General features: G+C 42.7%; 1 protein-coding gene across 1 annotated transcript in view; it reads right to left on the reverse strand.

Annotated features, from left to right (window-relative positions):
- Positions 1-3,500: 3,500 nt before the first annotated feature.
- The window catches only part of KCNMB4 (potassium calcium-activated channel subfamily M regulatory beta subunit 4), a gene marked incomplete at both ends in the record, with an annotated part of 85,687 nt that continues 64,474 nt past the window's right edge, over positions 3,501-24,713 (reverse strand). The window contains one exon of the mRNA XM_080705644.1: positions 3,501-3,669. Coding sequence (XP_080561770.1) covers positions 3,501-3,669 — 169 coding nt within the window. The remainder of the gene's footprint in view (positions 3,670-24,713) is intronic.

Here is a 24,713-nt window from a genome sequence, read left to right on the forward strand (position 1 = left end):
GCAGCTCTTTTGACTACAACTGTTTTCACATGGAATGACTGACAACTAATGGACCAGAAACTACTATTTTTTAATGGAATCACCCTTAAAATGCCAGGTACTCACCCCCAAATTCATAGTAAGGTGTTCTGAATTCAGTTTAGATTTAACACACACACACACGCACAGAGAGAGAGAGAGATAGAAAGAGGGTGTGAAAAGGTTTATTACTCATCTACAGAGATTTTCCAGGGAGACAGAGCAAGCCTCCAAAGTGGGTCCAGACATGGTTCAACTGGCTCAGCTCTTACTGTTCTTGAGGTGTGAGGCTGGGGTAAAGGCTCCTGCAGGCAGGCCAGGGTTTGTGTGATTGTGAACTTCTCACTTGGCCTGAAGGAAGAGCCACCCAGGCTTTCTTCAGTCCAAATGTAGAGCACAAGGGAAGGGGGATGGTAAAGCTTGACAGTGGTCGTGGCACATCAAAAATGAAGTTGAAGTCTTTATATGCTCCAATGAACTATATAACCCTGGCCTAGGAGAGCCGGCATGTTTAATTCCTAAGGCAATCTAGGTCTATAGATCTGCACCAGCAGAAAGGGAGCTTCTAAGGTTGTAATGCCCCTCAAAAGTGTCAGGTGTGACCGTGGGGGGGGGGTTGATTAGCTACAACCTACAATAGTTCAAACTACAGCTAATGAACAAGGGAGTTTTTCTCAGAGAGTAGATTCATGGTTTAGCCAAATAGGACCTTACTTCTGGTCAGAGCTAAGGATCTTTGCCAGGCTTGCTCAGCAGATTTTTATCATGGCAGGGGCCACTGACTGCTGCCCATCATTGATGTCTTTTACCCTGGCACTCATTCTCCCCGTTGCTCTTGGAGTTTTAGTAGAGTACATGTCTAGCTGCAGATAATATGCCCTAGCCTTCCTCGAAGCTAGGTTTAGCTGTGTAATAAGTCCAGATGAATATACAGTAGGTAACACATTCTTAGAAGGAAATATCTTCTTCTTTACCACGCTGGACGGTGGATGTTTTTCTCTGAGACAAGTTGACCATGGAATGAACAGCCCCTTTGGTAATAAGAGAACAAGGTAGATGAATCCTGGATTTCTGAATTACCTTTGAAACAGAGCCGGCCCACCTGTTTCTGACTTATCAACTACTCTGAATTACAATGTGAGGAAGAAATAAACTTCTATCTTATGTGAGCCACCATATTTTGCAGTCTCTGTTATAGAGCTCAATCCACTTTTTTAGCTATAGCAAAAGAGAATGAAAATATTAAGGAGTTAGGCTTCTTTTCCATTTTTTACCTTAAAATGCCCTTTCCTTGTTCCTTTAGGTTTTACCTTTAACAAGTATAAATAAGGAGCCTCAAATTTAACTGGCTGTAAGCAAGTAAGACCCTAAAACTACATGTGACCTTATGAATTCAGTGTGCTTCTCCTCTTTTTCAAAACTCAACCTACAAAAATATCCATCAAAGAGCAAAGACCCAGGGAAAAAAATAAACCTACAAAATATAGTTATGTATACTCTGGGCCCAAATGGAAGCATTTAGTTAATATAAACCATGAGCATCAAGCTGAATAAATGAAAACTCAGACTGATGTATATCAACCTCTCTTTTTCTTCCCAACACAGACACATGTTCATACATTATTAAATTTTATCTACTCACTGTAATCAATTAATGATAGATAATTCGGTCAAGATAAATTAAAGTAGACTTTATCTCCCACCATGGGATGCAAAAATGATGATTTTCTCTGATGCCCAGTTTCATGTTACTCAGCTTCAGAATAGTCACTGTGTTGCTAAGACAACAGGGAGACTGCAACAGAAAACTGGGATTGAAGTCAAGGCACTGTAGCTACCTCAAAGGATGTCATAAATAGTGAGTTCAAGGCCTTTCACAGTGAAACCTGTAATACTTGAATTAGAAAAAAAAATGATTGTAGTCATCCAACATTCTTCCACAGAGGACCAGGATGTTCTCAATAACTTGCATTTGGAAATTAAGAAAACATTGGCATGTAGACTAAAAATCAGGAAATCGCCATTCCTGTGGATATATAGCTTTTTTAGAACCCTGTGGGAATGACTGAGGGGGCTTTGTCCTTAAATTCCAGCTTGTCTTTATCCTTTTCCCTTCAGTACTGGAGCCTGAACCAAGGGGTGCTCTACCACTGAGCTACACCCCCAGCCCTTTCTTTTATTTAATTTTGTAATTTTGAGCCCTCTAACTTGTAATCCTCCTGCTCAACCTCTAGAGTGCGCACTGCCACGCCCAGTTCAATTTGCCTTTATTCTAAAAAGAAAGAAAGAAAGAAAAGCATGTCTGCAGAATATGAAAAAAGGCAAAATGAACTGTCATTGTTGACAGCTGTTCCTCTGCTAAAAATGGGTATCTCATCTAAACGAACATTTGGTTCTAGGTGGTCAACAGAGTAGGTTTGATATTTGCTGAGATGTGATTGATATTTGAAACTTGAGTTTATAGACAGGTGAAAATAAGTGTGGTCTCCCTGATGGACTTTGAATCAAGGCACAGAAAGCTTCGCAGCAGTGGCAGTGTTCACCGGGTCACATCTCCAGCTTGGCCTAAGCAAATGAACAACTGCAGCAATCTCCCTGTCTCAATACCCAGAACATCAAGGCAAGAACAAAGAAAAGAAAGAGGAAATGCTTGAACTGACTGTGAATTGTTTTCTGACCTAAAAAATAAAAATGAAGACAGTCTTTAAGTATAAGTGGAAAACTGCCCTTCACATCATGTATATTCTAGTGCAGAGATAAAAATCCATTAAAAATAACATGAACAGGTGAATAAAGGAGTCCTGTGCTCTTAAAGTTCAGGCAGGCCTTCTATAGAGTCATTTCCCTCCCTTAACAAGGAATCTGGAGGGGGGAAAAATGGACAGGCAAAGGCAGGTATTAGATACGTTTCCCCAACTTGGTGGGGAAAGAGACACTGGAGTAACTGGAAACCGAGTTAACAATGCAGAAATGTCTTTTCCAAGCAGGAGTCAAAAGATACTCTTTAATTGTGGAAACTGAAGGTTAAAGAGTAAGGTCAAGAGTTCTTCAGGAATCCTTATCGTCAAGTAGAAGTTAAATCTAGCAAGAATCAAATGAAAACCAGAAAAGAAATAGAAAAGAACACAGACCAGTCTATTTTAATATTGTTAAGTAGCATAAGTCATAATGGTTTGTATACTACACTATACAGGTAATCTACTGTTACTTTCCAAAGAAAATCCACTTCTTAGAGGGTTTTCTGAAACAGTTACTCCATACCACTAAGAGCTTGACCCTTTAGCCAACGCTACAGCACATGAAATATAAGCTATAAGGTTTCAAGTCTTCCGGTTGTGCCTGTATCTGCTGCCACTGAGGGAGGAGCCTCTCGGAGACCTGTCGTGGCCCTTCCATCTCCCGCGCCAGGAAGCGGGCTCTGCAGGTGGAGGCGCCCAATGCGAGCAGCTTCTGTGCTTGGCTTCCCACAAGGCTGAGCCCCTTTAAGAGAACTTGCGCTTCTTCATGGCTTCTGCCTTGACCGCCAGGCTCTTGGCGCAGATGGTCAGGACCACAATGAGAACGCCCACCACAAATGTCACCAGGGGCCAGAGGAAGCAGTGCAGGAGGACAATCTCATCGTGCGTGCGGTGCAGGAGCACATCCTCTGGTCTGCAAGACAGTGGGGAACAGGAAAGAGAGAGAAGTCAAAGGCTTTAGCATATTGTGTGGGAAACTCTGCAACCTGCAGACAAGCTCGCTTTTCAACCCAACGGGAAAATAGTCCTTGAAATAATGTTATATTCATGTACGAAAGCATTGCTACCAATCTCACTAAAGCCTATGGGGGAGGGAGGAGGGACAGCAGGGTGGGGTCTGGAGGAAAACACAAAAATGATGTGTGCTTATATAAGCGCGTCGTTTTGAGACTCAGCATGATATAGAACTACAGTGCACCAATAAAACTGTAAAAAATGAAATACCCCAGAACGGTGGTGCACACCGGTAAACTTAGTGCTTCGTAGGCTGAGGCAGGAAGATAACAAATCCGAGGCCAGTACACAAGAACTTAGCAAGACCCTGTTTCAAATATTTAGAAAATAATAATAAAGGAGCTGGGGGTGTAGCTCAGTGGTAGAATGCCCATGGGTTCAATTTCTGATACTTCAAATTTAATAATAATAATGATAAAAAGATATTAAAATTTACCAAACAAATGAAGACCTCACACTGACTATACATATTACAATTTGTGCTTCAAACCCTTGTAGGAAAGTTGTGACCTCTTGAATCAAGTAAATGTTGCATATTCGTACATTATTTATAATATGATTTACGTGTTGCAACCCATCAAAGTATGGCAATCACTCAGGCTACCATGTTCTTCCATTCTAAGTTGCTTGACATACTCTCTTTTTCGAATATCCAGAGGTCCAGGAACTTGAATCAATCTAAACATTCACTGATGGCTGGGCATTCTCCAACAAACTAAAACTAACCTCAGAGGTTAGGAGGTGCCCTAATGATCTTAATTCAGAAAAAAATGTTAAAACCACTGTTTTAATTACTCAGAAAGACAGATGTTAGCTGAGAATGGTGGCGCATGGCTGTAATCCCAGTACATGGGAGGCTGAGACAGTAGGTTCAAGGCCAGTCTCAGTAATTTAGTGAGAACCTGTTTTAAAATAAAAAAAAAAAAAATAGAGGGCTGGGGTTCTAGCTCAGAAATGGAATTCTTTTGGGTTCAATCCTCAGTACAAAAAAAAAAAAAAGTAGCCCTCGGGTCAACTCAGCTTTACTATGTGAATTACTGGGTTTCATTAATAAAGAGACAATGGTTGAATTAAAATCATGTTTCCATGCTCCTGGGTAGGTTGTTCTCTCTCCCCTCCCCCCCTCCCCTCCCCCCCCTCTCTCCCTTCTCTCTCCATTAGCACTGGAGATTAAACCCAGGGCCACTTTACCACTGAGCTACATCCCAGCCCTTTATTTTTTATTTTGAAACAGAAACTCACAGTGATCCTCCTGTTTCAGTCTCCCAAGTACTAGTGTTACAGGAGTTTGCTACCATGTCCAGCCAGCCATCATTTGGAAAAACTGATGCCCTTCTCCTTTTTGTGGTACTAGGGATAGAACCCAGGCCCTAGTCACTCTAGACAAGTCCTCCATCACTGAGCTACATCCCCATCCCTGACCACTGTCTTGACAAATCCTACAAAGTCTTAACAGTATATATATATATATATATTTTTTTTATATATTATTTATATATATATATATATATATATATATATATATATATTTTTTTTTTTTTTTCCTGGTACTGGGGATGGAACCCAGGGGCATTCTACCTCAGAGCTACATTCCCCAAGCCCTATCTTTTAGTCCTTTTTTGTGGTACTAGAGGTGAAACCCAGGGGTTTTTCTACCTCTGGGATATATTCCCAGCCCTATTTTATATTTTATTTGGAAACAGGGTCCCACTGAGTTGCTGAGAGCCTCACTCAGTAGCTGAGGCTGGCTTCGAACCTGCACGATCCTCCTGTCTCAGCCTCCCAAGCGCGGGGATTACAAGCATGCGCCACCACGCCCGGCTCAGTAGATTTCTATTTTATCCATATGGGACTCTATTTTTAATTTCTGTACTGGTAGGAAGTTCAGATAAGGGATATGCTCTACAATCCGTGGTCTCTCCTTTCTGGCCACTAGAGAGATTTGGGGAACTCAGCTTTTTCACACACAGGTTCACAATTTTATAACATTTTCATTTGAAGGTCTGTTGCGTTATGTTAGAGTCATTGTGCTTCCTCCAGAAAAAAAAAAAGCAAATAATGCAGGGTAGTTCATCCGGCTGCCCTCAAGAACATCAGAGGCTTCTGACCAGAAGAGCAATGCATCTAACGGAAAAGCGCGTTCCTGAGGCCCACGCACGAGCCATCGCTGTCATCCTTCAGAACCCAGTTCCCAGAAGACAGACACAGGCGGTCAGCTATTCCTCTTTTACCTAGACTGAAGCTGTCATGTGGCAATAACAGGGACAGTTGTACCGTGTGTGTGTGTGTGTGTGTGTGTGTGTGTGTGTGTGTGTGTGTGGTACTGGGGATGGAACCCAAGGGTATTCTACCTCCGAGCTACACCCCTATTTTTTATTCTTTATTTAGAAACAGGGTCTCACTGAGTTGCAGAGGGCCTCACTTAGTAGCTGAGGCTGATCCTCCTGTCTCAACCTCCCAAATGCTGGGATTATAAGCATGTGCCACCATGCCCCGGTTACCAACTGTTTTGTGTGTGTGTGTGTGTGTGTGTGTGTGTGTGTGTGTGTGTGTGGTACTGGGGTTCCTGGAAACCCTTCTACCTCTGGGCTACACTCCCAGACCTATTTTATACTTTTTATTTGGAAACAGGGACTCTAAAGCCAGCAGGGCTAACTTCGAAACTGCGCAATCCTCCTGTCTCAGCCTCCCAAGCGCGGGGATTACAAGCGTGCGCCACCACGCCCGGCCACCAACTGGTTTTGAAATTACTTAATCTTTGCACTTTTTTCTCTTTGTGGCGTATGTTCAAATTTTGCACATGAGGTGAAGTTTTTATTGACATTTTATTTCATATTATTTAAATGCAAATTTACACTAAATGAATCCAGTTAGGCAAAAGTCATCCCCAATCTCCTGAAGTTCCTTTGATTTCTATAGTCCTGTAGCCACACAGAGCCTTCAAGACTCGGAGGACCACTAACTCACGTTTACACGTCGGTGTCCAGGGCCCTTCTCTCCTGAAAGGCTCAGCAGGGCTGTAACTTTGTCACTGTTGTTCTCCATGTAGCTGTTGCTAAAACAGCTGCTTGCAACTGACGAAGAAGCACCTGGCGGTGCTGCAGCTGCAGCCGCAATATCCATGCAAATTTTAAAGAAACTTTATGTTTCCGGCCTGAAAATGTAGAGGCCAAAGTCCAAAAATAGTCAAGGCACAGGACAGACAGAGGTGGCAGATGCCTGTAATCTCAGTCCCTGGGAGGCTGAGACAGGAAGACGGCCGGCTCATGGACAGCCTCAGCAAGCAGTGAGAGTCTCATCAACCTGGAGAGACCTTGTTACAGAATTAAAATATGGCTGAGAGTGTAGTTCGGAGGGTCCCATCCCCAGTATCACTACCACCAAAAAAACAAAACAAACAAACAACAACAAAAAGCAAAAGTTATCCACATCACACGTTGACATGATCTGTTCCCATTACAAGTGCAGACAGACATCAGATTCCTCTACCTAAGTGTGCAAGGGAAGGTGAAGGCTGTTTCTCAGGAATCTTTCTTTCTCCTGGGAAGGAATGTTCTACTTCTTCAGAATCTATTGCTACAAAGATGAGTCCTAGATCCTCACCAAAAGGGATTAAGGGATAGTGTATTTAATACCACTGAAATGGTTACAAATGGTTAAAGCATTAAAGAAGATGAAAAGTAAAAATAAAAATGGGGAGACGACTTTGATTTCTAACAAGTTTTTAGTAAATGTGCTTGTCATTTCCATAAGTAACTTCTTTTTTTTTTTTTTTTTTTTTTTTGAGGTACCGGGGATGGAACCCAGGGGCATTCTACCTCTGAGCTATACCTCCAGCCCTATTTTTTTTTTATTCTTTATTTTGAAACAGGGTCTCACTGAGTTGCAAAGGGCCTCATTAAGTAGCTGAGGCTGTCCATGAACAGTGATCCTCCTGTCTCAGCCTGTAATTTTTTTTAAAAAAATACACTTTTTAAATGTTTTTGTGGTACTGGGGATGGAACCTAGAGGCATTGTACCTCCAAGCTACACCTCCAGTCCTATTTTTTAGTCTTTTTATTTTCTATTATTATTATTATTATTATTAGTGGTGGTGGTACTGGGGTTCCTGGAAGCCCTTCTACCTTCGGGCTACACTCCCAGACCTATTTTTACATTTTTATTTGGAAACAGGGTCTCCTAAGCCAGCGCGCTCCTCCTGTCTCTGCCTCCCAAGCACGGGGATTACAAGCGTGCGCCACCACGCCCGGCCTTTTTATTTTTTAAAACGGGGTCTCACTGATTTGCAAAGGGCATCACTAAGTAGCTGGGGCTGTCGGTGAGCTGCGATCCCCCTGTCTCCACCTCCCAAGCGCGGGAATTACAAGCGTGCACCACAACGCCCGGCTAAAATACACTTTTATTGGTGCATTGCAATCGCTCATCATAGTGAAATTCAGTGACAGGAACGCCCATGCACACATTCACAACGAATCATCAGGTGAAGTATTTCTCTGCGTACACTATCTTGTGTTCCTTCTCCAGTTTTCACTAATGTTGAATCTTTCACCACAATGTTGTACATCTGAGCCTGAAAAACAACCCAGAGGGGAGTGGTTGCAGTTATACATATTTTCTGAAACACAGTTTGAAGAACATGTACAAAAAAGGGGTGTGTGGGGCCGGGCGTAGTGGCGCACGCTTGTAATCCCCGCGCTTGGGAGGCGGAGACAGGAGGATCGGGCAGGTTCGAAGCCAGCCGCGCTGGCTTAAGAGAGGAAAGAGGAACTCGCTTACACTGTTGGTGGGAATGCAAACTAGTCCAGCCACTATGGAGATCTGTGTGGAGATTCCTAAGAAAGGTGGGAATAGATCCACCATATGATCCAGCTATACCACTCCTGGGTATCTTTCCAAAGGGGTTGAATTCAGAGAAATAAAACAACATATGCATACCTATGTTCATAGCAGCACAATTTGTAATAGCCAAAATATGGAACCAACCCAGACCACCATCAACAGATGAATGAATAGCAAAACTGTGGGAAATACACACAATGGAATTCTATTCAGCCATAAAGAAGAACAAAATTATATCATTTGCAAGAAGATGGAAAGCCCTGGAGAACATTATGTTAAGTGAGATCAGCCAAACACAGAAGGAGAAGGTACCTATGTTTCCTCTAATATGCCCAAACTAGGAAACACAGAGGATACCAGTGGGACTCCAGATAATGGAGGGGAAATACCAGCCAAGTTTGAATGGAAAGATAGGAGAGGAGGAAGGCTGATCTTGATTAATGAGGGTCTACATCTGAACATGTGTAAAATTTTGAATATGACATGGTTAACCTGGACAACCATTGATGGGAGGGGGAAGGGAAAAAAGGGGGTGGGGGTGAGAGGGCACCAAATATAGTTTAAATGTATACTATTTATGTTCAATAAAAAATTGTTAAAAGAAAAAAAAATAAAAATAAAAAATAAAATATTAGAAACCTTGAAAAAAAAAAAGAGACCCTGTTTCCAAATAAAATATAAAAAATAGGTCTGGGAGTGTAGCCCGGAGGTAGAAGGGCTTCCAGGAACCCCAGCACCACCAAAACAAAAAACCAAAACAAAAAAGTGGTGTGTGTAAAAAGAAGAGGAACAGAGAAAATAATAACTGGAAAATGCTGGACCCAGATACTTGTTTTGTTCAGAAGCATCTTGGAATGCTACCACCTTCAAGAGTCCTTGGAGTAGCACCTATTGAATATTTCAAAGAATAAAACAACATCATTCACTTACAGGGATCCATGTTGACTCCGTAATTGTTTCAAAATCCTTTGAGGTATAAATATTAAGTATAAATGTATGCATTTCTTTAAAAATAATTGGTGCCTTTTTTCATTTCATGTAGCTCCAAGATACCCTACAGTGTCTTTCAATAGAGGAAACTTATTCCTCTAAATAATAATGCTCAAGATGGCCATGGTGATACATATTGGTAATCTCTGTACTTAGAGGCTGAGACGAGAGGATCGCAGAGGCCAGCCTCAGCAAATTAGTGAGATCTGTTTCAAAATTAAAAATAAAAAGGGCTGGGGGTGTAGTTTGGAAATAGAATGCTCCTGGCTTCAATCTTCAATAAAACACAAAACACACACACACACACACACACACACACACACACACACACTGCTTAAGTTCATTATGACTGATTATCTCTAAATTACTCCCTGTGCTCTAAGTTTGGCTCATATAAATGGGACCTATAGTGTCTTAATAGAAGGCATCCCCCTGCCTCAGGGTCTTCCAATTTTATCAGGCAGGCAAGCTTTCAGACTGGTTAGCCAAAAAGTATTTGCGAAGGGATTTGAGCTTAGAATCCAGTTTACCATAATTATATGTTGAGGAATGCAGAGGAACTTTAAAGAATAAGAGACAACAAGGCAAAAAAGGATGACGAGTCTGTATTAACAAGAGGTTTCTTTTGGAGAGTGTAGGAACTCTAATTGAAAACACGTTTAAACTGTGGGTGGAGGATGTACAAATACCATAAAAGAAGAAATGCTGCAGGTAACTTCAGAGCTTTCCACCTTTAAAAGTAAATCAAGACAATAAAAATATTCAGAATTCTTGCTTGTTGTTTGTTTTTCTTAGAATCAGCACTAATTGAATGTTTATTGCACAAGTGCTGTAGAAGGACAGTCTGTCGTGTGTGTGTGTGTGTGTGAATGTGTGTGTGAGTGTGTGTGTGTGTGTGTGTGTGTGTGTGTGTGTGTGTGTTACTGGGGATTGAACCGAGGGGCATTTACCTCCATGCTACATCCCAGGTCTTTTTATTTTTTGGTTTCGAAGCAGGGTCTTGCTAAGTCGCTGAGGCTGGCCTGGAACCTGTGATCCTCCTGTCTCAGCCTCCCAAGTGCTGGGGTTACAGGTGTGAAAAACCACGCATGGCCATTTTATTTTACTTGATCCTAATAATGGTCCTGTGCTTGAAAAGGTTTTAATTTTCACTTCAAAAGAGAAGAAATCGAGGGGAAAGAAGATTAATTAGTTTGCCCAAGATTGCTCAGTTTAAAATAATGACATGAGCGGGATTGGTGGCGCACGCTTGTAATCCCAGCATTCGGGAGGCTGAGACTGGAGGATCGTGGTTCATGGACAGCCTCAGCTACTTAGTGAGTCCTCCGCAACTTAGTGAGACCTGGTTTCAAAAATAAAGAATAAAAAATAAGGCCAAATGCTCCTGAGTTCCATCTCCAGACACAAAAGTAAATAAATAAAATAATAACAAGGTAATTTGAAAATCTATGTGTATGATTTAAAAACCTATATTATTTACCTGCAAGTCAGCTATTCTCAAGTGAGATTTACCTATGGTACTTGTTAAAACAGTTTTCTAACTTACTATATTAGCATATGAGGTTGTAGACTCTGGAAGCTTGCATTTTTAAGAAACTCTGGGTTGATTCTATGTATACTTAAGCTTAAGAAATATTGTGTAAAGTTCTAATACCTAATATATATACATATAGTCTGATTCATGCAGGTACTTCTCTGGCTATTTCCCAATCTGCCTTATTGACACTTTTGTCTAGGTAATTTTCACAGTCACCACATACTTTTATGCATAATATTTGCTGTGTAAAGGTATTCAAGGAGGGCCGGGCATGGTGGTGCACGCTTGTAATCCCAGCATTCAATAGGTGGAGACCGGAGGAATCATGGTTTGCAGATAGCCTCAGCTACTTAATGAGGCCCTTCACAACTCAGTGAGACCCTGTTTCAAAAAATCTAAAGGCTAAACCTGGCGTGGTGGCGCACGCTTGTAATCCCAGCATTCGGGAGGCAGGGACCTGGAGGATCGCGGTTCGCAGACAGCCTCAGCTACTTAGTGAGGCCCTCTGCAACTCAGTGAGACCTGGTTTCAAAATAAAGAATAAAAAATAGGGCAGGGGGTATAGCTCAGAGGTCAAATGCCCCTGGGTTCCATCCCCAGACCCGCAAAAAAAAAAAAAAAAAAAAAATCTAAAGGCTAAAAAATAGGAACCAGGGGTGTAACTCAGCAGTAGAATGTCTCTTAGTTCCATCCCCAGTACTGAAAAAAAAAAAAAGTGAATACATACATAATAAAGGTATTCAAGGATAAGACAAAAAAGTGCTGAGGTGCTAGGGATGTGGCTCAATGGTAGACCATTTGATAGCATATGCAAGGTTCTGGGTTCTATTCCCCGCACTGCAACTAATAAATAAACAGTAGGGGACAGGTACAGGGAGGGGCAGGAGGATTAAGGAACGTAAATACAGACCAGGATGCTGAATTTGCCCAGAGAAAGCCCTTTGTTCTCACTGGCAGAAAGATGCCCCACACACTGGCCAAATGAGGTAAAATGACAAAGACCTAGCGTACATCGCCCTAATTATAGAAAATACATTCCCTTTAACTGTCTCGCCCAATGTGGGTCCTTCCATCCCACAATGCTTGTTCTCTTGGCTAATGGGGAGAAAAAAAAAATGGTGATCCCTTCTTTATAAAAATAGGATAAAAATTTCCTAAAATTATCCAGTTCATATAAAAGTCTGAATTGTGCTATACTAGTATTACAGGATGGAAACTGTACCAACCAAGAGACACAATGCCCCAGTTCAAAGTTTTTTCTCCGTGAGCTCTTATAGGAAATAGAAATCTTTCTTGATGTGTTATCACAAGTCCTTCTGGCTTCTCTGAGCAGGGAGCTTTTCTTTTTACGTTGGCTGCTAGAAAGTGAAAATTTGGTCCATCTCACCAAGACAAGATTGCGGTCTTATGCCAACCACAGTCCTATCACCTTGCATTTTCTTTCTCACACATTTCTAATTTATCTTGCTAAATCCTCTCAAAATTGTGTGTGTGTGTGTGTGTGTGTGTGTGTGTGTGCACGCGTGTGCGCATGCGCACACACTGGAAATTGAACCCAGGGCCTTGCATTGGTGCAACCAGCCTCAGAAACTTAGAAAGGCCCTCCACAACTTTGTGAGATCATTTTTAAAGGAAAAAAATAAAATAAGGCTGGGATTATAGCTCAGAGGTAGAATGCCCTGGGTTCAATCCCCAATACCGAAAATAAAAAAAAAATCCAAAAACAAAAAATCAAAACAAAACAAAAAAAAGACTTATGTACAAATCTCTATCACATACCTACATTTACATACCAGGTTTATTGTTGTTATTATTATTATTATTATTATTATTATTTATTATTATTTGCGGTACCGAGAATGGAACCCAAGGGCATTCTACCTCTGAGCTACACCCCCGGCCCTATTTTTTATTCTTTATTTTAAAACAGGATCTCACTGAGTTGTAAAGTGCCACTAAGTAGTAGCTGAGGCTGTTGGTGAACTGCACTCCTCCTGTCTCAGCCTCCTGAAGGCTGGGATTACAAGCCTGCACCATGGATATTTTTAGTTGTTACGTTTTAGTCATAATTCTATGAGAAACAAAGCACTACATTATTACAGGAATTTGCACTGGTGCATTCTGATGAAATCTTACTTTAAAGTCTAAAAGTGCTTCATTATAATTTCAATCAAAATAAGTCTACAGACATAACTTCAGTACCGTGTGCCAGGCCTCTGGCAGAGTAGCATAGCCAAGACACCAAAACTGTGATTTCATCCTGCAGGCCTTTTGAACAGGTGCTATCTACACCTGCTTTAAATCTTATTATTTATAACTCTGACCTACTTTCAAAAAGAATATGAAAAAGATAATAAAATCAAAAGATTTTTTTAATTTTTTTTTTTTTTTTTTTTTTTTTGGTGATACTGGGGGTGGAACCCAGAGGCTTTCTACTTCCGTGCTATACTCCCAGACCTAATTTATATTTTATTTGGAAACAGGATCTCACTAAGTTGCTGAGAGCCTCCCAAAGTAACTGAGGCTGGCTTCAAACCTGTGCGAACCTCCTGTCTCAGCCTCCCAAGCACGGGGATTACAAGCGTGCACCACCACTCCTGGCGATTTTTTAAAATTTTTTAAGTGTTTTTTTTTTTTTTTTTAAGGTGAGGTCTCTGTTGCCCAGATTGATCCTACACTTCTGATCTCCTGCCTCTACCTTGTTAGTAGCTGGGATTACAGGAATGTTCCACAACATCCAGGAAATCAAAAGATTCAGACACTATAAAAGTCTTAATGTCAGTCTTAAAATAGGAAAAGAAAGAAAAACCTAGGCTAAGAAAAACTATTGCATTTGGCTTAAATAAAACTTATCTCTGACCCCCCTGGCATCCAAGGCAGGGGTAAACAACGTCAGATGCCCAACTGCCATAAACAAGAAAAGGAAACATAATAGTTTGTTAGAACAAACTTTTTACTAGGGCTAAACTAGAAGAAACATGAATATGATTTTGTGTATATTTTTACATAAAGTAACTGACACAACAATTTTTTGTCTGGTATGGCATTCTACTTCTGAGCTACATACCCAACCCTTTTTAATATATATATATTTTTCGTAACAGGGTCTCACTAGGGTGCTGAGAATCTCACTACACTGCTGAGACTGTCTTTGAACCTGCAATCCTCCTGTCTCAAGGTCCCGGGTATTGAGATCAAAGGCAAACATTACCACACCTGGTCCTATAACACAATAAAAGGCCCTGAATAGTAGTTTTACAAGTTAGTTGGACTCATTTGAATTTTTTTTACTATACTGATTCCAAGGCCTCAGATCTGCTGAATCAGACTCAGGATTCAAACAGCTTCCCCAAAACGGCTGACAGTTACATCTGGAAACAACTAACTTGAAGAACAATGCATATATATATACACATACATAGTTTTATTGGTGCATTAGTCATACATCACTATGGAATACAAGACTTGTGAGGATATACAAGCACACATCATCCAATTATCCTTTATCCAATCCCCATCCCATTCCCTCCCCCTCCCTTGATCCCATGCTTGATTTGGTGATTAACTTTGATATATTTGTTTACATACATCATGAGTTTTAAACAGATTCCAACTTCCCCCATCCCATCTCCTCTGATTGGTCACCTTAATTGCTCCTCTATAGGGCCCTTTCTTCAACTAGATCTCCTCCTAATACCTATTTCTTCCTAGATTTTGCATATAAGGAAAAGCATCTTTTTTTTATTTTCTGTGATATTTCTCTATGTATGCCACATTGCAAGTTCCAATCACACTCTTGAAGGCCCCGGCACTGGCCTGGCCACCTGGCAGACTCTGATCCCGGCCTCGCTGGCTTCAACACCGGCTTTGCCTCAAGGCAGGCTCCGATCCCAGCCTCGGAGGCCCCAGCACCGGCTTTGCCTCACAGCACGCTCCGATCCCAGCCTCACTGGTCCCAGCACTGGCCTAAACCCTTGGCAGACTCCGAGCCCGGCCTTGGAGGCCCCAGCACCGGCCTTGCTTCACGGCAGGCTCTGATCCCGGCCTTGCTGGCCCTGGCCCTGGCCTCACCCCTCAGCAGTCTCCAATCCCAGCCTTGGAGGCCCCAGCACTGGCCTTGTCTCATGGCGAGCCCCAATCCCAGCCAGGCTGGCCCTAGCATCGGCCTCACCCCTTGGCGGGCTCTAATCCCAGTCTTAGATGGAGACCCTGGTACCGGCCTTGCCTCACAGAAGTCTTCAATCCCAGCCTCCATGGCCCCGATGCCGGCCTAGTTGCCTGGCAGGCTCCTCTCCTGGCCTCAGAGGCCCCGGCACCGGCCTTGCTGTGCATCAGGCTCTGGTCTCTGTCACTATGAGCAGGTTGTCTACAGATGTTCCCTTTTTTCTCTTTTCTTTTTTTGTTTTTTTGTTTTGTTTTTGGTGGTACCGGGGTTCCTGGAAACCCCTCTACCTCTGGGCTACACTCCCGGAGACCTGACTCTTTTTTTTTTAATCTATTTTTCTTTGGAACAGCGAGTCTGGCCTGGAACCAGCGCGATCCTCCTGTTTTTGCCTCCCAAGTGCTAGGATTACAAGCGTGTGCCACCACGCCTGGCATTCTTCCATTTTTTTTTTTTTTAATATGAGAAAACAGAGCATGTCTTTTTCAAAAGCTGAGACCCCAAATACCTAGTGGCAATAAATTTTGTCTTTCCTCCAAAGGCAAAGGTCCACAGCTTCTCTTTGGAAAGCAGGCTCTGCTGCTCCACGTGCACCCTGGCCTCTCACTCTGCATAGATGAGCAGTGGCCATGAAGGCTGATGACTCCCAAAACACACAGCATGTAGGCCCATCCTGGCTATGCAGGGCTCCCTCTGATATCCCCCAAACCCTTTTGCCACTTAGCATGTTGTCCAGTCTTCTGGAGCATGTGTGGCAGAAGCAGCCAGTCTACTTTTGGGGAGATTTCTTTGAAAGCTCAAGGAGGACTGGGCTGGATCTGTCTGCCCCTCCAAATTCTACCTTTGGGGCAATTTCTTCAAAAGATCAAGTTGGGTTGGATCAGATGTCTGCCTCTCCAAAATAATAGCCTCCACCTCTGACACTGGTACCAGCGCCGGGGCTGCTATGCTCCCGCACCACTGCTCCACAGGTGCCACTCTGCCGCCACTCCACCACTCCACTGGCACTGCTGTGTCATCGGCGCTACCACAAGGCTGCCTTCCTCCTGGTTCTCTGCTGAGCTCCTTCCTTACATGATATGATGTCCAGAATTCTTAAGCCTGTGCAGCAGGGGAAGTCCCCCTTCACGGGGATTTTTTTCCCCAAAAGTTCCAGGTGAATTGGATAGAGTTTGTCTGCATCTCCTGAGTCCTGGTTGCCACCATCGCACTCTTGGCTGCTCTCCATTTTTTTTTTAAGAGGTTGTGAGATCGAGCACTCACCAGCAATGAATTTTATCTCCCTTCCAAGAGCAGAGGCCCACAGCCTCACCACAAAGAGCAGGATCTGCTGTTTTGGGTGCACCGCGGCCCCCGGCGCAGTATAGGAGCATGGCGGCCCGGGCACTGAGTTCCTGGGATGCGCAGCTGGGCTCCCATCTGGCACTGCTTGGCTCCCTCCACTATGCCCAGGTAATTCTTCTTACAAGGTATGATGTTAGGAGTCCCCAGCATGCACGGCTGGAATGGTCTTTTCTCTATTACCTTATGGGATAATCTTCCAAAAATCGCTTTTCTTGCATGGCTGGTGCCTCCTTGTCATCTTGCTTCTAATTCCGCCATTATCCACTCTCTCTCCTGTATTCTAGATAGGAAGTCGCAGCTGGAAGTGTCTCCTTAAGTTGTCCCAGTCGATATTAAACCAAAATCTGGTATCCAGACTTTCCCCGAGGAAAGCTTATCCTTTTCAGCAGCCGTGATCACCAGTGCGACCACGGTCGCCACCATCTTAAACTGTCTCCAGAACAATGCTTTTAAAATGTCAAATGCAACAGTCTAGTTTTTGACAACAGCTGAAGAGCAAATTGTTCCAGACTAAAACCAATAAGGAGCCTGGAGTGTGCGTACTTTGTGTCCTCTATCAAGTTAGAGTCCTGACATGGATGTGACAAAATAAAATTTTGTAATGAAAACCAAAGACTCTGGTGTGTGTTCTTTCCCAGATAACTTTATCTGTTTAGAGCTTGGGTTATAGACAGCTTCAGAAAGTTCTCTACTAAAATCTCAAGTGTATAAACACATATTTAAATGAATGCTCCTTGTGAAAGAGGTCCCTGTGACATAGATTTCCAGGTGGAAATGACTAATTATTGAAATCTAATCTAGAAAACCTTGATGTGGTATGCATTAGTCAGCCTTCCACCACAAAATATAACAAAATACCTGAGGTGATTGACTCAAGAGGAAAGGTTTATTTGGTTCATAGATTTGGAGGTTCCAGTCCATAGTTGGCTCCATTACTTTGGGCCTGAGGTGAGATAGCACCTCATGGAGAAGGTGAGGGCAAAACTGCTCACCCCATGGCCAGAAAGCAAAGGAGAGGAAGAAGAAGCAAATGGGTTCCACAATCCCCTTCAAGGCCATGCCCCCCATGACCTAATGACCTCTCACCTCTAACCCCCAGAAGTACCACTCTATGGATGAAGCCTTTAAAACACAGGTTTTTGGGAGACATTCAAACTCAAACTGTTGCAGAGTAATTTTAAATGTTTTGGTTTTTAGCAAGTCTGTATGTTACACATTTTCCAGGAGACTGAATTAAAATACACCACACGAAAATATCTGATGATTTGATCTATTGTTTGATTTCCTTTTGAAGGTTTCAATTATTTTCTAACAGTTACTAGAGATTAGCAAATAAAAATGCTGGGACTGGAGGTATGGTTCAGTGGTAGGGCATATACCTAGCATGCTTGAAGGTTTCAGTTTGATCTCCAGTACCCTGCCTGACCTCCCACAACTGAATTTGGTTTTGGCATAAATGAGCTAGATTTATTGAGAGTAATTAGCCAACATATCTAGTTTATGTTGGAAGCAATCCTGAGACCCTGACAAGAGAAGAGAAAAGTGTGCTTGTCCCTCTGTGACCACAGGAAGGCACTTGGACAGCTCATTTAAAAACAGTGTGGATTCAAGGAACAGAACCCAGGGATCCCGCACAGTACTCTCCACGTTGAGTTGCTCTACGATGGGACCCATATGGAATCCCAGTTGGTGTTAAAGATAATTTTAAGCTAAAGATATCTAAGATTCAAATGATGCTGAAAAGCCGGGCATAGTGGCGCATGCTTGTAATCCCAGCATTCAGGAGGCTGAGACCAGAGGATCGCGGTTTGCGGACAGCCTCAGCTATTTAGTGAGGTCCTCAGCAACTTAGTGAGAACCTGTATCAAAAATAAAGAATAACCAGGTGTGGTGGCGCACGCTTGTAATCCCCGCACTTGGGAGGCTGAGACAGGAGGATTGCGCAGGTTCGAAGCCAGCCTCAGCTGGCATAAGAAACCCTGTTTCCAAATAAAATATAAAATAGGTCTGAGAGTATAGCCTGGAGGTAGAAGGCCCCTGGGTTCCATTCCCAGACCCGCAAAAATTACCCCATAAGCCATTTTTTTAACAGCACTAGATTACTCCAGTTGTTAGGCTTGACAAACCCTTCCTGCTAGTTAAGATGATTGTCTCAAGCATCGATCTCAACCAGATCTTCTAGAGGAGAGGCCTGGGGAGACCGTTGTAGCTCTGTACTTACAGAGTAACACAGTTCACTACTCATAATTCATACAGTGTGGTTAATTTTTATACATTTGTGCGCTCTCTCTCTCTCTCTCTCTCTCTCTCTCTCTCACTGGGGATTGAACCCAGAGGTATTCTTTCTCTAAGCTATACCCCCAACCCTTCTTATTTTCTTGTTTTTAAATAGGGTCTCCCTAGATTGCTGAGAGTCTTGCTACATTGCCGAGGTGGTCCTTGAACCTGTGATCCTCCTGTCGTAGCATCCCAAGCACACTAGGAGTGTAGGCATATGCCATCATGCCTATCTCATGGGTCTATTTTTTAAAACATGATTCTTGAAAGTCTGAAATCAGAGACCTATTAGAGATAAACAGGGCACGATGGTACTTGAGAGGCTGACACAGGAGATCACAGGTTTCAGCTAGCCTTGGCAAGTTAGCAAGATCCTGTTTCAAAATTTAAAACAGGGTGGGGGCACTGGGAGTGTACCTCAAAGGTAGAATGCCCCTGTACTCAATCTCCAGTAACACACACACACACACACACACACACACACACACACACACACACACACCTTGCCTGAGATGGCCCTTGAGTTCTCAAAGACCAAACCAGAAGGATACTCACACACATTTCTGTCTTTAAAGAAAAAAAAAAAAATCAATGCATCTATTTTATCCTAAAGTTGGCTGGGCATAAGAAAGTTTTATTAGCTTAAAGTCCTTTGTTGTTCTTCCAATGAAAAACAATGGAAAGAGAATTTTAAAACTAGTTCGATATGCTCAGATCAGAGAGGTAAAATCGGAACTCGATAGACTGCTTTGAATTTGCGTTCGAGCCCGTGCGGTTGCAGGCGTCCATGCTGCTGGGACAGGGCTTCAGTTCGCTGATTTCATCAGAGATGCACGCCATTGTAAACTAGTTCACAGGTTCATTCCAGAAATTCCTGTGGGCTTTTTGTAAGAAGAATATTCCTGTTCTTCTTTAGAGTAATTTTGTCTGTGGTTTCTCTATATTACGAAGTTACTTCTTTCACAGGGGGATGGGAAACGTTTTCTAGCCCAAATGTTTAAACTTAAGTTTCAAGGAGAAATAAACTGGAAAACAAAAGGTATCTACATTGGTGATATAGATTATTCTTATAAGAGTTCTCACCTTGGATACGTACTTCGTAGCTCTAACGTTAAAGTGGAAATCCGAGTCCACTTTAAATCAATGTGGGAAAGATGGGTTCTTTGGGTTCTTTTCTAAGTTGTATTGGGACAATGCTAGTCATTTGAAGAAAAACACACTGGCTTCCCGTCTTATACCCACATGCACACACATAAATCCTAAATGGATCAAAACCTTAACTGTGTAAAACAAACCATGAATGTTCTAGAAGAAGAACTGCGTTTTAAAAAAATCCTTGGAGTTTCTTCACTTTCAAACTAGAAAATAAAACTCTTATTAAGAAGACTGAATGAGGGTATTTATGTGGAAAGTGTTTTTCTACAAAACCCTTCACAGCATAGACGACCTTGAATCCAGTCCACATCCAAGTGTGCCAACCTTGGAGGCCTGAATTTGCCAACCCGTGGAACGACACAGAAACAGAACCTTTTACAATCTGTGGCATTTGCAAAGCACAGAGCTGAAGACAAGCTCGCAGCTGTTCATTGTAAAAGTCAAAGCCAGAGCCGGGTGTGGTGGTGCACGCTGTACTCCTAGTTCTTGGAGGCTGAGACAGGAGGATCACAGGTTCAAGGACAGCCTCAGCTACTTAGTGAGGCCCTTTGCCACTCAGTGAGACCTGGTTTCAAAATAAAGAATAAAAAATAGGCCTGGGGGTGTAACTCGGAGGTTGAATGCCCCTGGGTTAAATCCCCAGACCCACATAAATAAATAAATAAAATCAGGCTGGAGGGTAGCTCAGAGGTAGAATATCGCTGGTTTCAATCCCCAGTGACAAGTACTATCTGAAAATTACTTCCTGTGTTTGCTTCCTGTTGCTGTGGTAACAAACTTAGCAGCTTAAGCCAACAGAGGCATATTCTCCTACGGTTCTGGAAGTCAGAAGTCTGCAAACTGTTCCACCAGGTTAAAAGGAAGGTGTGCTGGCGCTGGCTGGGGAGGATGTGGGTTGTTAAAAAGCAGAATGGGGACAAGGTTAGAGAGGGTTCCTCCTCTTGACCCCGGCTGGGAGAGGGTTCCTCGCCTTTTGGAAAAGACTTGCATAGGCTGTCCTCATTCCTTGGGTCTCCGCCCCTTCTCACATCACCCCTTCCTGCTTTCCTTGGTGCACCCCCTACTACACTCTCTAACCTTGTCCCCTTCTTCTAAGGACCCTGTGATTACATTTAAGGCCCCCTGACAATCCAGAATAATCTCCCCATCTCAAGAACCATTTCTCAACCACATCTGCAAATTCCTTTTACCTCATCAGGCAATAAGGTAAGATAACCCAAGTCCAGAGTATTAGGATGTAGACATCTCTGGAGGCCACTGTGCAGTCAGTGGCCTAAACTGCTTTCCCGTCCTACACAAGTTTTCTACTGCTTTCTGTGATTAGTCATTTACAATTAAATCTCAACAGAAACATCTGAAAAACAAAAAAGAAAGAAAGAAAGCCAAATCCCTAGGAACAAGCTCTTTTCTATTATTCCAATCTAAGTAACAAAAACTATTACCTTTAAAATTCATTATTCAATATTTGTCTTTTTGTGTATGCATGGTTCTAGAGACTGAACCCAGAGGTATTCTACCTCTGAGTGAGTCCCCCAGCCCTGTTTTATTTATTTATTTATTTGTTGTTATTGTTGTTGTTATTGTTGTTGTTGTTGTTTGAAATGGGGTTTTGCTAGGTTGCTAAGAGTCTCACTACTTTGCTGAGGCTGGCTTCAAACCTATAATCTTTTTGTTTCAACCTCCTAAGTACTGGGAATTACAGGCATGCACCACCACACCTGGCTAACATTTGCCTTTTTATGACAGGCATTTACATCCCAAACACAGCTGCCTGAAGAGAAATACACATCCCCAAACACCACTCTTTGCTTCATCTACACCATTTCCCACATCTGGCTTTGCCTAGCGAGCTCCACTACTTCCCGTGCACCGGAGGTCTCTAAAACACCCATAATGGAGATTCAAGACAATCCTTGTGGTTTTTTGTTTGTTTATTTTTGTTTTTGTTTTTGAGGTACTGGGGATGGAACCTAGGGACAGTCTACCTCCAAGATACACCCCCAACCCTATTTTTTATTCTTTAGTTTGAAACAGGGTCTCACTGAGTTGCAAAGGGCCTCACTAAGTAGCTGAGGCTGTCCACGAACCACGATCCTCCTGTCTCAGCCTCCTACATGCTGGGATTACAAGCGTGCGTCACCACGCCCAGTTCCACAATCCTCCTTAAGAAGTACCTCTTTGTTTGTCTAGAAATCTCTCTTTCATTATGATTCATCTTTGCAATTTCCATTTCAACTTTATTCTTTACCAAATGTGTCCAGGGTTTTTTGTTGTTGTTGTTGTTGTTTTTGTTGTTGTTGTTGTTTTGTTTTGTTTTGCGGGCCTGAGGATGGAACCCAGGGGCTTTCTACCTCCAAGTTACATCCCCTGCCCTATTTTTTATTCTTTATTTTGAAACAGGGTCTCACTGAGTTGCAGAGGGCCTCACTAAGTAGCTGAGGCTGTCCAGCCTCCCGAATGCTGGGATTACAAGTGTGCGCCACCACGCCCGGCTAGGTTCTTGGTTCTTCTTCCCTTAGATTTTCCAAGACATAATACCACGAGTAATTCTAGACCCCATTTTAATATTGACCATTATCCTATGCTACATTATATGTTTGATTTTCCTAAACTTTTTTTTTCCTTACTAAGTATCCTTTAAGTCTTTCATAAATTCCTGAAGTTTAAGACTTAGGTGGAATTTCCACACAGGGATTCAGAGGTAACAAATGTATCATGCTGTTTTAATAATGTTGGTTTCTGAGCCTTACATTTCTATTTTATAAAAACACAGTTTTGCAATTTTTCTAACCAACCCATTCTGCTTTTTAACAACCCACATCCTCCCATACAATGATTTGTTTTCAATACTGTTACTGTTAAATTAGATTTTAGCTAGAAACAATTAAGTATAAGGGTAAGCCATTATGCTCCCAAAGAAATTCTCCTGGAACGCATTTTCCACCTAGCAATGCCTATTCCTGGAGAAACATCCTCAGAAAATTGAAATGTTGACTTATGATGTGAATGCCCAAAATACTCTTCTGTTTTTCAATTTCTTATTTAGCGAGCATGATGTCATCTTGCGTGTCTTAAGATTGCAGGGCTAGAAAAGGGACTCCCAGAGCCAGCCAGCGCTGGAAAGAACCAAAACAACAGTGGAAGGTGTCCTGGGGCGTCCTATACGCCCTTCATGGGTTAAGACAAAACAATTGGGACCCTTATTTGCTTTGTGAAGCCAAATCCAAGGGGGGGGAAAGATATTATCCTTATAGAACAGGCTGCAAATGCTAAAACAATCACTAAGCAAAGTTCATGTATGACTTCCTGCCTTCCTTCCTTGTGTGATACTGGGGATCAAACCCAGAGGCATTCTACCTCAGAGCTACACCCCCAGCCCTTTTTATTATTTACTTATTTATTTATCTATTTACTTATTTATTGTGGTACTGGGATGGAACCCAGGGAAATTCTGCCTTCGAGCTACACCCCCAGCCCTATATTTTATTCTTTATTTTGAAACAGGGTCTCACTGAGTTGCAAAGAGCCTCACTAAGTAGCTGAGGCTGTCCTCAAACCATGATCCTCCTGTCTCAACTTCCCAAATGCTGGGATTACAAGCGTGAACCTCCACACAGAGTCTCGTTAGGTTGCTGAGAACCTCTCTGGATTGCTGAGGCTGGCCTCCAACCTGCAATCCTCCTGTCTCAGCCAAGTACTGGGATTACAGGAATGTGCTCCTATACCTGGTTTGTGCATGATTTTCTATATGGTCAAAAACAGTGTAGCAGCTCTTCTGTGAAATTAACGAAGATGATATCCAAGGGCCTAAAAGTATACATCTTCTAGATCTGTCCAACACTATGATTCTAAGCACCTCTTGTTGGAACCTGCTTGTTTGGAGTGAAGAAAGCCGCAGGTTATTCCAGCAGAGTGTCTGGCTGAACAAATAGATAAAGGTGCTTTCTGAAAGATTATTTGAACAGCCACATTCTGTATCAGTTCCCTGAGCTGAATCATGTTCTCAGCACTCGCTCCAGGCAAAGAGGACACGGAAAGCGAGCAGGCGCGAGAATCACAGATCGCACACTTGCAACGTGGGTGTGAGAAACCGTTTCCAGGGAGAAGATGACAAACACCCTGATGTGCCCAGAATATGCAGGGATTCCATCGGGAGCTGCGAGGCTGGCAAGGGCTTCAGCATTTGGGTTCTCAAGGAAATGGGGTGGTAAGGAATCCCCTCAAATGTCACTGAATCTTCTTACCATCTGAACGGAACTGGGCATATTGTGTGCCATTGCAATATGGCAGTTAATATGAGGAGGTCAAGAAACATTTTTTCCTCTATGATTTTTCTTTATACAAAATCAAGATGGCAAGGACCTCTTAAACAGTAAAACTGAAGTGGGGGTAGGACGATGCAGACTCATGGCCTCACCCACAGCTCAAATGTCCCCATGAAACATATGGTCACAGCAGGCCTGCCTGACTCTGTAGAGCCTGGATTCTTTCCAGGGCTTTCCATACCAAGAAGAGCATCGCACCCTGCTCAGCTCCAAGTGGGAGCTCAGTAAATGCTAGTAAAATAGGAAAAAGCTTTAAAGAGTGGGAAACTACGCCACAGAGTACCAGCTAAGCAAATTGCGAGGCACGGGAACAA

This window comes from Muscardinus avellanarius (assembly GCF_963383645.1).
Source record: "Muscardinus avellanarius genome assembly, chromosome: 11".
Lineage (NCBI taxonomy): Eukaryota > Metazoa > Chordata > Mammalia > Rodentia > Gliridae > Muscardinus > Muscardinus avellanarius.